The sequence below is a fragment of the Haplochromis burtoni genome, unplaced genomic scaffold (genome assembly GCF_018398535.1).
Source record: "Haplochromis burtoni strain Fernald_Lab_line unplaced genomic scaffold, NCSU_Asbu1 Contig_114, whole genome shotgun sequence".
Classification (NCBI taxonomy): domain Eukaryota; kingdom Metazoa; phylum Chordata; class Actinopteri; order Cichliformes; family Cichlidae; genus Haplochromis; species Haplochromis burtoni.
The window spans coordinates 1,274,211-1,287,169 of record NW_024582475.1 but is presented as its reverse complement, the minus strand read 5'-3'; the positions used below and the strand labels follow the sequence as shown (position 1 = coordinate 1,287,169).

At 42.8% G+C, this 12,959-nt stretch overlaps 1 protein-coding gene across 1 annotated transcript; it reads right to left on the bottom strand.

Annotated features, from left to right (window-relative positions):
* Positions 1 to 49: 49 nt before the first annotated feature.
* Positions 50 to 12,190, bottom strand: tbc1d2b (TBC1 domain family, member 2B). Its single transcript, XM_005928759.2, has 13 exons — positions 11,582 to 12,190; positions 10,676 to 10,826; positions 8,110 to 8,275; positions 6,907 to 7,040; positions 6,566 to 6,798; positions 5,595 to 6,020; positions 5,344 to 5,454; positions 4,988 to 5,184; positions 3,845 to 4,339; positions 3,643 to 3,760; positions 3,212 to 3,397; positions 2,423 to 2,544; positions 50 to 1,867 (listed from the first exon to the last, which is right to left on the bottom strand). The coding sequence occupies exons 1-13, from the start codon at positions 11,921 to 11,923 to the stop codon at positions 1,672 to 1,674; spliced, it is 2,877 nt and encodes a 958-aa protein (XP_005928821.1). The 5' UTR covers positions 11,924 to 12,190; the 3' UTR covers positions 50 to 1,671.
* Positions 12,191 to 12,959: the final 769 nt, after the last annotated feature.

Genomic DNA, 12,959 nt, shown 5'->3' with positions numbered 1-12,959 from the left:
TATATTAAAAAAAAGCAAGTTTAACTGTAAACCAATCAAGATCTTTGTGAGAGACCTGCTCTCACAAAGGAAGAAATACAACTATATGCTTCTTTTTCATTTGATTATCAAAATATTTTTTTGTTGTTGTTGCCATTTGTTCATTGGATCAGGTGAACATTGGGGATGGGATCAGCTGACAAAGCTGCAACTGACAGCAGATCTCTTGTTTCTGTAAACACCTCAAGACAATCTAAAACTAAAACTCGAGCAGGGTGTAAACAACACATCAGTGCACAAAATCCCATTTAAGGAGACTGAAAAGTTTCACTTAACAGCTGATTGATCAAATATAAACAGCGTTTGAAGCTTGGAATATCAGCTTTCCTCCACGCTGCTGTAAGAAACAGGAGATCCCAGTGAAGAGGAAACTTTAAAGTACCCGATTATGAAAATGGCAGAGATATTTGGCAATACAGTGAAAAGCTTCCCTCATATATTTAACATCATATTTCCATTTTTTTTTTCTTTTAACACAACAATCATCATGACTTTACAGCCACTTCAAGTGCAGTCAAACTGCGAGGAGGGTACCTGTGAGCCGAGCGTAAATACCAGGTAAACCAATGTCACACTGCCACACTGAGGACAACAAATGCAATTACAATCAGCATTTACACCAGTGGCTCAGAAAAATCTCAAATAAAAACAAATTGCGCACAAGGAAACTGGACCATTTAAACATGTAACACAAACACAGGAAAACCAAGAGCATGCAAAAACTGCGTAACCCACAACAGCGTGAATGGATTAACCGATCCTGCCAATACCAGATACTCAACTGATTAAATCCAGTGCAATACAGTTTGGACTTTTTAGATATGTCTTTGTGAGAACGTGAACAGTTCCTAAACTACTTTAAACAACACGAATAGCAAAATCGATAGCCAATAAAAACCTCCCAAATAAAAATGAACTGATAATGCTTAAAAAACAGACAATACTGGCTCACGTTAGTTTGATGGCTTATAGAAAGTGCACTGCTGCTCAGCAAGTTCCAGATGCTCTTTCTAGAACTGATAATACCATGGAAATGTGGCTTTTGACGCATCCCTTGAAGGAAACTACAACTGGAAATGTTACATACACGCTTGAAGGCCTTAAGACCTAAGTTTCAGCAACGTTTTCATTTCAGCATAAGTGATTTGTGTGCACGCACGTCTCAGTGGCAATTTAGTGGAGGGAAAAAATTGTGTGAGTGTAGAAGATGACAGCACAAATGAATGACACAATAATCCTTCAACACATTTAAAAGTCAGCTATAAAAAGGAAATGGATCGCAGCCATTTGTTTGAAAATACTGATTTGTGCTACAGGTTGTTTTGGCCATTGCATGAACACGTAAGCGTACAGAAAACAGAGGATTTACAAGATTTAATTAAAAAAGAAATGGCAGGAATACTGATAATACTGATAGGCCCTTTCGAGCTTGTGACATTAAGTTCTTTTGATGTGGTTGTTGCTTAAAACGTATAAAGTTGATAGTTCCAGCTCTGATGCAGAGACCAACTCCAACGATTAGGTGTGGGGAAAGCGCTCCGTTCATCACTGCAGAACAGCGGCGCTCTGCGGAGATGATCTCTTTGTCTCCGTGCTTTAGCCACTCAGCCTAGAAATGCGACAAGCCCGAGGTCAGTTTTCCTCCTCGTCGTCGCTGACAAAGCTCCTTCTATCCTGACTCGTCTCTCGCTCCCTGAGGAAGGTCTGTCGGATCGCTTCCAGCTCCGTCAGCTCGAGACGGACTTTCTCCAGGTGGAAGGCGCGCCGATTTTGGATTTGCCTCATGGGGAATGGGTTCATGTCCACAAAGGCAACGCTCATCAGTTTCCTGGAAGATATTTTTTTTAGAAGAAAGAAAAACAGCATAATCCTGTGAGCCTGGATTTTTTTTTTTATGTCTTTGAAATTTAGTAAACCCTTGCATCCTTCTCTCAGCATCAAGCATACACCTCTGGAGCTGATACATAAAACTTTATTAATAGGTAGGTTATTATTACAGCTCCAAAAATGGCCACTTGAGGCTAGCTCCAAAACAGAGTCTGACCAATAAAATGGTATAAAACAAGCATGCACAGTGCAATTTTAAATGTAAGGGCTGCTACCTATAGCAATCTATTTAACAACTGCATCTCAGCATGCCGCATTTAGTCCAAACCATGGCTGTGCTCAAGCACCGTCTCACAGAGCTGCTGCAACACCTGCAGTGTGAGAAATGAAGTTTGCACAGGCACAAAGCCGATACACTGTGGGTGATGTGATCGTACAATTTAGCTACAGTTCAGGGAGATCCGGGAAGCTGTTTCAAGGTGATGCAGATACTCTGTCCACAGAAACTTCATTCTTTCACAGGACTGGAAATACGAAAACAGTGCAGCTACTGTACCTTGAATCCAGGATTGTGCGTGTGAAGTATCTGAGATATTTGAAGATGGCCGTGGAGTCCTGCAACTTCAAAAACTCCTCTTCTTTGTACTTGAAGAGCGCAAGAGCAAAGCGGAATATGATCTGTGGAGAAAAATGGCGTAAAGTCCTGTGTGACTGTAGCATGAAAATATTTACTCAGGAACATCTGACCTTTCTTCTGTTCCCTAAGCAGGTCCTCCAAATATAGTCAATACCGCCTTAATCTGAGGCAGTTTTGTTTGACTGGGTTCATATCAGGTTTCTGTTAAGAGTTAGGCTCGACAGCTTTAGTGTTTTAACTTGTATCGTTCAATCAACACACAATAGGGCACATTTTTGCTTTAACAAGTTTGCTAAAATGCTTCCCTTAAAAATTCTAAAAGGGGATGCTACGTCAAAATCGGTTATTGCATGCGTTTTCCTTTTTTTAACCTTTTTACCTTTTTTTGCATGTCATTGAGCTGAAAAGTTTAGAAAAAATACAAAACTTTGTAGGGGTGTAGAGTGGGGTCATGTTAACAATCCATTAAAATTTAGCTTACGTACACAAAAAATAACGATTTATTAAACTAAAGAATTTTGGTTCCTTGGTGGCAATAAATAATTCGTTTAATAGCGTGCAATTGGATCCATCTGGCAAACATGCACGGTTGTGTGCCGGCACGTAGCTTGAGAAGTGATCTCTCGTCACCGGTTAGTCATTAACTTTAAAACCGTTTCCTGCTGAGGCTAGAATTCAGGTTTATGAGAGCAGAATCAAGCCTCTTACCTTTGGTCCTTCAAACAGAAACGCATCCCAGATCTTGAAGAGGATGTCGCTCACCACACTGTCCACAAACACCACCAGGAACCAGTTAAACGTAATGAGGGAAAAATCGACTTTGTGCTGCTCAAAGTGGGCGTGTAGCCGCGGTAGCTTCTCGCTCATCAGATCCTTGAACACACGCTGGTCAACCTGTACGAATCAAACCAGGGCTTGTGTTTTTATGGGGGCTTTATTTTCTAAGGTGGTCAAATTTAGCAAACAGAAAGAAAAACAAAGACTGCTGATGTCTGCATTCCTGCTCTGTAAGTCATCAACAGCAGTCACGTGAATATGATATCACTGACACCAGGGAGGTTTGTCAAATCTAATAAATAAGCAGTACCTTGTCCCTTCTTGTCTCATGGTACAATAAAATTCAACTGTTTTTTTGTTACCTGTGAGCCAAGGAGAGTCTTGGTGTAATAGTCTCTTGGCATGAAGACCTCCACAATAGCTATAAGGGTCCAAAAAGCATCCTCTTGATCTAAATAGAGCAAGGCAATTGCTGCCAGCCTGAAGAAATAACATGCAAGAAAAAGGTTAATGGTTACAAGCCAGAAAAAGAGAGACAGAAAGAAAGTAGATCAGCTCTAGTACCTGTTCAGTCCTTGACAGTAGCCGATATCTGGATTCCTCCATGAGAAAGCCAGCAGGACGTTCCTGAGTTTTTGGATGCCGCCTGCACTCGGAGAGGCATAGTGCTTGTTGTTGGGCAAAGTACGCAGCAAGTCCAACTCGATCTGCTTCGAGGCCGGGTTTGGCTTCTCCCTTGCTACGTTTAATAAGGTGTCATAATAGTCTGGGGGCAAGTGGTCACGAAACTTCTTCACGTGGAAAGAAACACACCAGCGCCACACCTTGGAGCGGTGCCCATGTGGCACGCCGCAACGAATCAGGGCCTTTAGCTCAGGGGAGTGAACCAGGTCTCTGTTCATGGTGCTGGACAGAAAGTTCTCCCACTTGACCCCGACGGAAACCTCCTGATCCGTCATGGACAGGGACTTCAGCTCCAAGGCCCTCACCTTTGCGATCAGCTTCTCCTCCTCTTCCTCCTCCTCGGGGACGGTCTTGAAGCCGTACACGTCATACTCGCTAGCATTGCATCAAGACAGAGAGACAATTCATCAGTGATGTGGGTGAATTTCGAAAGCCGCTCAAAGCTGCAACAGAAACATGTTCACATCCTGGTTTCTGCATGTTTACATCACTGAGGGGTTTCCAGAATGTGTAAATACATTTTTGATGAGCCAAAAAGCGCATGCCTGGGCTTGCAAAGAATTCAGAAACTGAAATACAGATTAGCAGAACTCGTTCTCACAGTCAAAAAACATGCGTAGGGACTCTTAGTGCAGTTTATTTTCTCTTTCAGTAAAAAAAAAGCAGTGCGTCCTCTGATGAATTGGTATGGTGCTGGTTCTGGTAGAAATGCTATAACTGCTCAACATTATTAAATAAAGATCTGCTACTTTTGACCCTCATATGATTGACAGTGGAATTTTTTTTAGTAAGCCACAGCAATGAGTATGACACGTAGCTGTGCTAACAACACCTACATTTGGCCATTTATTTTCATATCTGCTATAAATGTCGGAAACCAGACATGTGGGCTCTCGCAGCCTCTTATCAAAACTCAAGATTTCTCTTTTTCCATCCCTAAAACTCTGATCAAGTAGCCGTTTTTAAGTAATTTCTTTTCAAATCACCTCCAAAGCATCTGTTAACGAGGCTTTCGGCACATACCTGACAGTGTTTGGTTTGAAGATCGTGTGCTCCTGCTGGTCTGTGTTCTCGCCCTGCAGTGCATCTTCTAACAATCTGGAGATGACCTCCCGGGCTGGGCTCTGCTCTGAAGACGAACATACCGGGTTCTTCACCTCTTGAAGCAGAACCAAGTACTTACTCTCCACCTGACACAGCTTGGCCTCAAGCGCAGTACACTGTGGAAAAGAGAGCAAAATAAAGTCTCAGCTTTAAATTTAAATTAAGTTTTAGAAGCACCAGCTGAGCTTCACACTGGACTTCCCCTAAACCTACTCAAACTTCCTGTTTCTATTAACGGGATAATGCACCATTAAATATAAAACACAAGAGAGTACCTTTGCTTCTAAAGCCTTTTCTCGACTCTCTGCATTTCTGCGCAACACCGTCAGCTCCAGGATCTCTTTGTTCAGGAACTTGTTCTGGGATTTGTAGCCTTGAAGACTGTCCTGAAGGTGAATAATAAGACAGACGGGGTGTCAAGATGTTCAGGCAGAATTTCAAAAGCTACAGAAAAAAGAAAATCAATGTTGATGGCAGTTTAAGATTAAGATAACTTGAATCTTATTTAAAGTTTTGCCATCTCTACCTTGAGCATGCTCAGCTCCTGCAGCTCTTTGTGAGGTGGTGGTGATCCAGCGTCGTTTGCATTTCCGCTGTGCTCGGAGTTTTCCTGTGACAGCTTCATGATGATCTCATCCTTCGCCTGGATGGTCTCCATCATCATTCCAAGCTGGTCGTTTATCTCCCCCACCTTAAGTTTCAGGCTCTTCAGCTCTTTTTGCAGACTCTCCTTCTCCAGGGCGAGACGCTCCATGTGACCGCACATGGACTGAATCTGACCATCTCGTTCCTTAAGCAGATCCTCCAGCTGTGCAACTTCTTCCTGAGTTGGTACTGAAGTTCGGGTCTGGTCTGAGGCTGCTGACGAATCTGGAGACGGAGCTGGACGGCACCCGGCGGGCCTTTCGCTCTGGGAGGTCCTTAAAGTCTGCTGCAGTAGCCTTACCAGCTCCTGGATGATAACACATCATTACTGTAAATTCAGCATGGTATATTATTTACAGAAAACATCAATTTGTTACACTTTTTTTCGTTATCATGCTCCTGGTACAGATTTCATAGGAAAACAACTATCGATCTTTTGACCAGGAAGTAAAGCACAGAGGTAAAAAAAGGTATTCACTAAGTAAGTATTCACTCTTCTGCCTAGTCACAGCGGTTTTGACCAATCAGCCAACCTTAAAATAGAGGGGAAAAACAGAGAACAGAAAATAAAGAGAAGGAGTGCGACAGCTGTGAATGCTGTCTGCTGTTTCTTTGCTTCTTGCTAAAACATGACTAATCATTTGCTGACTTCTTGTAATAGTGAGAGTATCAGTATTATACCAAGGCACTTGGTCAGACACCACAAACCTAGGCTTGTGGTGTATAACAGACACTACAAACAGGGATCATTCACTTTCAGTAGAAACAGAACATTACATTTTTATCCAATCCAATCCATACACATGTGTTATGCTGTTATAAATAACAGTAGTAGAAGAGATCCAACTATACCTTCTGGGTGGCCAGCTCTTCCTTGAGTTTAGCCTCTTCCTGCTGCAAGCGACTCAGTTCTTCCTGCTGCTGCTGGCTCTGGAGGCGAAGCTGCATTTCCAAAGACTTGCTGCCGTTACATTCCACCGGCGAGCTTTCGGCACTGCGGCCTAACTTTCCAGAGCCCAGCAAAAGCTTCTTAGGCCGCGAGGGGTTGCGCACAAAATCAAAGGTAAACGCCGATCCAAAGGAATCTGAGGGAAAACACAAGTTCATCAGCTGTTATCTGTGACCCTCGGGAGAAATGTACGCTGAGGATGAGTGTTAAACCCTGGCAGAAGGGTTGGTGGGAGTGGACGTACGTCTGTGTGTGTCCGGATGATGTTTCTGTTCAGTAAAGTCCTTTGGCGGATCCACGAGCTCCCATTCCTCCGAGGGACTGTTGCTAGTGTAAAACACGCTGCGTCGTCCCCCACGCAGGTGAGACATGGAGTTCCTGACAGAAATCAGGAGATATTTTATTTATTTATTTATTTTTATTTCACAGGTTTCTCACATATTTCATTGCAACAAAAAAAGGGGTCTTTAGAGATTAAAGAAAACACGGTATGAAAAGTGACAAATCCACAGAGATCTACGATGAACCACAGAGGAAAACTGATGCTGCTGCAAAAGGCCGACGGGATTGCAGCGTCGGACAAACAGAGAAAAAACAAAGACGATAAACACAAAGGCATTTTTGCAAGAAGCTAACATGGAAAAAGTAAAGCTAATGGTGTCAAACTTGTTTTTCACACCTCACCATTGCAACATGTCAACAACTGTTTCTGCTGTATGCAACACAATGAAACGCAAGTCTGCCTCACACATCAGCTCTCTATATATATTTTTATAGTTATCGGATGTGTTTAAACCACACGTTTCTGACTTCCACCTGGCAAAACCAAAGTGACTAAAGAGCGCTCGTGCTTTTCTCAAACTTTATGGGTATAAGCGTGACAAAAGCAGTTAACGTCACAGTACTGGAGTATTCTAAAGCCACTTCTTTTCTAATCGGGGGGAGGGGTTTCTAGCTCCGAGAGCTGCAATTCTCGCAGATTCAGTCACATATCAGGCAGCTACTATACTGATACCTTTGTTACTGTGTATAAAAGGCACCGTGGTGTGGGTTTAGGAGCAGTGAAACTCTGGGACTCCAAGACTCCCTTAATAAGGGACACATACAAAGCAAACTCCAGTCTACATGTCACATTTTTAGGATTGCAGCATGTTGCCTCTTTTCAATAGATGTGTTGTACATCTCAAAAAGGGGAACTGCTGATGGTTGCATACTAGAAAAACAAGTGAACCATGGATGTAACCATTTCCTCTACTGCAACCAGTGTCTGGATGAACTAAGAAGTGCTTTCTTTGCTCAACACAGCAGACAAACTAGTCGTGCCTGTTCGGCGGCGACCTTAAAAAAAAAAAAAAAAAAACGAACAAGATTTTATAGAGCTGTATACTTGCGTTTTAAACCCCGTCTGGGTACAGATTATTTCCTGGAAAGCTTTCGTTACACTCACCTGAGCTCCGTGCCAAAGTTTTTCAGGGAGAAATTGAGGGGGTTCGTGGAGGGCCCTCTGGCTGTCTGGGCTCCCACCATTCCAGCGCCCTCTGTTTCGTCGTCCATGGAAAAATCACTGCGGACCTTCTCCATGGTTTCACATGGCTTCTCAAAGCTGAAAGCATCTGAGAAAAAAAAGACCAAAAGAACTTAATTATCTGTTCTAACTAAACAAAAATCAAATCAAAATGACACCAAAGACTGACTTCCCAAGAACAAGATGCACAGCCGGGTGAAACCTATGCAAGTTAATACCTGCTTTCTAACAATTACTTCTTTCTTAGACCACCAACCCCCTTCTTAACATGAAATTAATTAGTAAAAAGAAGCTTTTTTATTTGTTAGATGTGTCATAAAAAGTGATGCTACTGCAGAAGTGGTTTAAACTGCCAGCAGGGGGTGTCTGAGTCATACTTGGAAAAATGAAGTCTGTCTGTGGGAAAACACCTCTTTCTGCTTCCTTTGTCTGTGACTTCAGTAAACACTTTCCTGATGAGTTCATGATGTCAGGTTCTAGTTGTTAAGCTTCAATGAATACTGCTTCGTTTTCATATATTATGCTTCCAGTTAGACTAAAAAATAAAAAGGATGATTAAGCAGCGGATGCGCTGGCCTACCTTGCGAGTGACAAATCACTTCCATATGAGTGTGCGGCAGGCCTCCATTTCTCATCGACCCATGCCACATCTGGCTTTTAATCATCGAGGTAGTGACATTAATAATGCTGTGAGACTTCACACACAGACTATGGCCAACAACATGTAGTGCAGCCAGCGCCACGCACCTATGATCAGACTCGCGTGTCTCTGATAAAATCTTTGAAGTCTTTGAAGTGGCATCTCCAAGAATGAAAATAAAAACCAACGTCCTTTATATGTCTAATTTATTATGTCTTTATTATGTGTTACTATGTCTACTTCTGAACCAGTTTTAACTTCTGAACGTTGCAGCGCGCTTTCCTTTTAGAGCTTCAAAAGTCGACACTTACTTAGACTTGCTAAGCCCGGGCATGTTAGTCTTTCGCTATAAAAAGTGCGACATAAAAACACAGCTCGAGGGATCGTTTGAGCTGACGCCAGACATCGCTGATCTCACAGCTCTCTCGTGCACTTCACTGCACCGAGCAGGTTCAAGGCGAGACCGAAAAGCAAAACGCAAATGAATACGAGAACAAGAAACAAAAGAGTGTTCATTCTGAATCGACAGAGAAATCAAGAAGTCGCGGAGGGTTAGATGAAACACGGCGACAACAGCACTGATAAGCGGTGATAACCAAGGCGTTTGTGGCTTTTGAAGACAGATGTGCACCGAGAACATTCTGGGAAAGAAAGACATGGACAGGAAAAGGATTCACAGGTCGTTTCACTCAGCTAAGCACAAAGCATGCAGAAGAATCCCTGTTTTCAAATGTAAACAGGCTTAAAAATGCTTGTGTCCTCATTAAAGTCCTTTATTAGCCACAGATATGGATGTACATATTTTCTTTTCCACTTCTGCTGGATAACAAATGAGATTCATATTTTATGTAGAGTCCAACAGATACTCATTCAAACATATCAGCACCGGCGTATACAGTCATTGGCTACTTTATTAGGTACACCTTGCTAGGCCACGCTGGCCACCATGTTGCTTCTGGAGTTGCATAACAACAAGAAACATTCCTCAGAGATTTTGGTCCATGTTGACATGATAGCATCACACAATTACTGCGCACACATGATGCAAATCTCCCGTTACAGCGTATCCTAAAGGTGCTCTGTTGGATTGAGATCTGGTGACTGTGGCCGTTTGAGCACTCACTGAGATCTTCAAGACCATTCAAACGCTTAAATCATCAGTTTTGCATGATGCGAGCTTTGAGACATGTCACACAATCAAACTGGAAGCCAGCATCGGTGACTGTGTTCTGATGGCTGCTGCGGTAATAAAGGGATGGAAATGCTCAGGAACAATGCTCAGGAAGGCTTTCCTGAGTATAAACAATGCTCATTTTTTATTAACACCACCCGCAGCAGGCTGTACTGATATAAGGCAAGATGACACCATGCTTTCATGGTGTTTATGACAAATTCTGACCCTGTCAATCTGACATGCTGCGAAGTGAAAGACCCTCGTCTGCATACTTTTCTTCTGTTACTGTTCCCTTCCCATCAGTTCAAATGAGTCTGGTTGTTCTCCTCTCAACAATTTATATTTAAAAAAAATTGGAAAACAAATAAACATATCATTTTTGTCACAGACCATTACTTGACTGCCTACTTTATATTTGTTTAGACGTGAGGTTACGATACCAGCGCCTTTGCTTCACAGCTCGAAGGGCTTTCTGCTTAAAACAAAACACAAGCCGAATGATGTCAATCTGAACTTTTACCCTTTCGAAACACTGCAGAAACTTGGTAACAAAATACGCGAGACTCTTGTGATTTGTAGCGCCTGTGTAAACTTTCAGTTGTTGCCCGGATATGATGAAATGACCGACTGATAACATATCCACTGTATGTGTGAGTGCGTGCGAACCTGCCTACCATTATCTTTGCCTACAAGGCCGGTGTGAGGATAGGCCAGCGTCGGGGAGCTCCAGCTGTCTCTCTGACCAGAGCCTCGCATGTTACTGTACTCCCAACGTTTCTGCTGCAACTGCTGCAGCCAGTAGTGCATCACCTGCTTACTGGGAGCCTAGAAGGATACAAACGCACACTCAATTAGACTTTAGATTTTTGAAATCTTTAAGCACGCCATTTTAAACACAGCAAAGTGAGCGAGATGACGTTTTAAAAGGCATCTCCATGAGGAAATCAAGGCAGCGACAAATGGAAAGGGAAAATGAGGACAACTTGACACTATTAGGATCTGTCATGTGAATGAGCACAGACACTGGTTTCAGTCTCAGTTCCAGCTCTCTCTCTCTCTTGGTATTAAGCATAGACACTAAAAAAATAATAAGACAGACTAGAACTGACTGAGTGAAACCAGAGGCACCTGTCTTGGTGCTGAACCCGTCACAGTCATATGACAGCACCAGGACACCGTCACATGAGATGCTGTGACCCGTGAAGGCAGATGAGCTCCTGTGTAAAAATGTCTAAACACAAAACAGAGGACTGACGGTGTTTGCAGGCAATCAGCTGGGAGAATGCGCTGATTAAGCGCTTGGTTTGTGCGAGAAATTGATTTGGCTTTTAAAAAAAACAAACAAACAGATTTTCTTCTTCTGATCGCGTCAAATCGAATCAGATCACGTTGTTGCCGAGCAGAAATATGTACTTTATTGCCTAAAAACAGCTGAGTCTAAATCTGTTTTCTTTAAAGGAAAGAAGAGAAGGGCGTGTCTGCCTTTTCCAAACGAGAAAGGAAGTGACAAATGACATGAAAAGCAGACCTCGTTGCAATGCTGTCAACACACGTTTAATGAAAGAAAGAAAAGTTCCTACCTTAAGTAGAAACTCTTTGTCGGCCGTGCGGATCTCAAACTGACCCTCTTCCCCGTCCAAATCGTAGCTGAAACACGCATCGCATATTTCGATGTGTCCGAGCGGCAGGGCATCCTGGGGAGACTTGAAGTAATACAAATAGCATTTCCTCGGATCATACACAAACCACTTCGGCTTGTACCCCCTCAAGGGCCCCTTGCCGGACAGTTTGTTCAAGTAGCCACACAGTTTGGAGGCCTGCTCCTTCGCTCCCTCGATGTCGGCCACATCCACGGACCTGGAGTTCACGAATCGCGAAGCCGTGCAGGAGTGCGCCTCGCTGCCATCCTCCTCTTCGTGCATCTTTCCTCGAAGTTTCTTCTTCTTGCAGCACAGCGGATGCCCACTCCTGTTTCCATCCACATGACTGTCCGTTTCTTTGACAGAGGAGCATGGGACATGTAGTTCAGCTCCGAGGATGACGTAGTTGGTTTGCTGGTTGTGGTGGAGTGTAGTGGCTCTGTGGGCCGCTAGGTGGCGGTGTGTGATCAGATGAGCAGCCAGCTTTGAGGGCTAATGAGCAGCAATCCTCCAACGAATTGTAAAGAAAAAAAAACTGTAATCAAAAGATAGAAGAAAAGATACGAGGCCTACATAGGAAAGAAAAATAAAAATGCGTTCTGTTATCTGCCCTCGGCACAAAATGATCTGCGGTGCCCACACCCACACCCGTGTCACACGCAGCCGATCTTGTAATTCTTGTTCTTGTTATGCTAATTTCAACTGCTTTGTACTGTTTATGGCGGTGTGTGTTTCCCAATTTGTATCTATAACCTCGAACAGATACTGAATATGTCAGGATACAGCTGTAAATTTAAAAAAAAAAAACTTAATAAATAGCTCAGGTAATTTTATTAAGATAGCACATTTCATTATACATAGATTCAGTGTGCTAAAACGTGAGAGAAAAACATAAATCTAAGTAGGTTTTGCAATGTCTTAGGACAATGGCAAACATTTACCAGATCTCCAGCTGAAGGACTGACAGGTCTGACTGGGTTATAAACAGTGAGCAGGTCAGAGATCTACTGGAAATCCAAACCACTGGGAGCTTTTTGTCACCTCAGAGTAGCTGCCTGTATTGCCTAGCTGACGGTTAAAAAGATGACAAATAATATCAGTATATCTTCCTCCAGTTTTTAGCATTTCCATGCTTACATGACAGTCAAAGCCCTATTAAGGCTAAGAAAGGTGTTTAGAGTTATCTAATGTTAGAAATGCACAGAGATTTTGAGCTGAAGAGCATTAAAAATGAACATTTTTGGAGATACAAACAACCTTCGCCATATTTTGTTGATTTTTTTTTTCATCTCCAAAGTAAGCAGTAAGTATAAAGCCA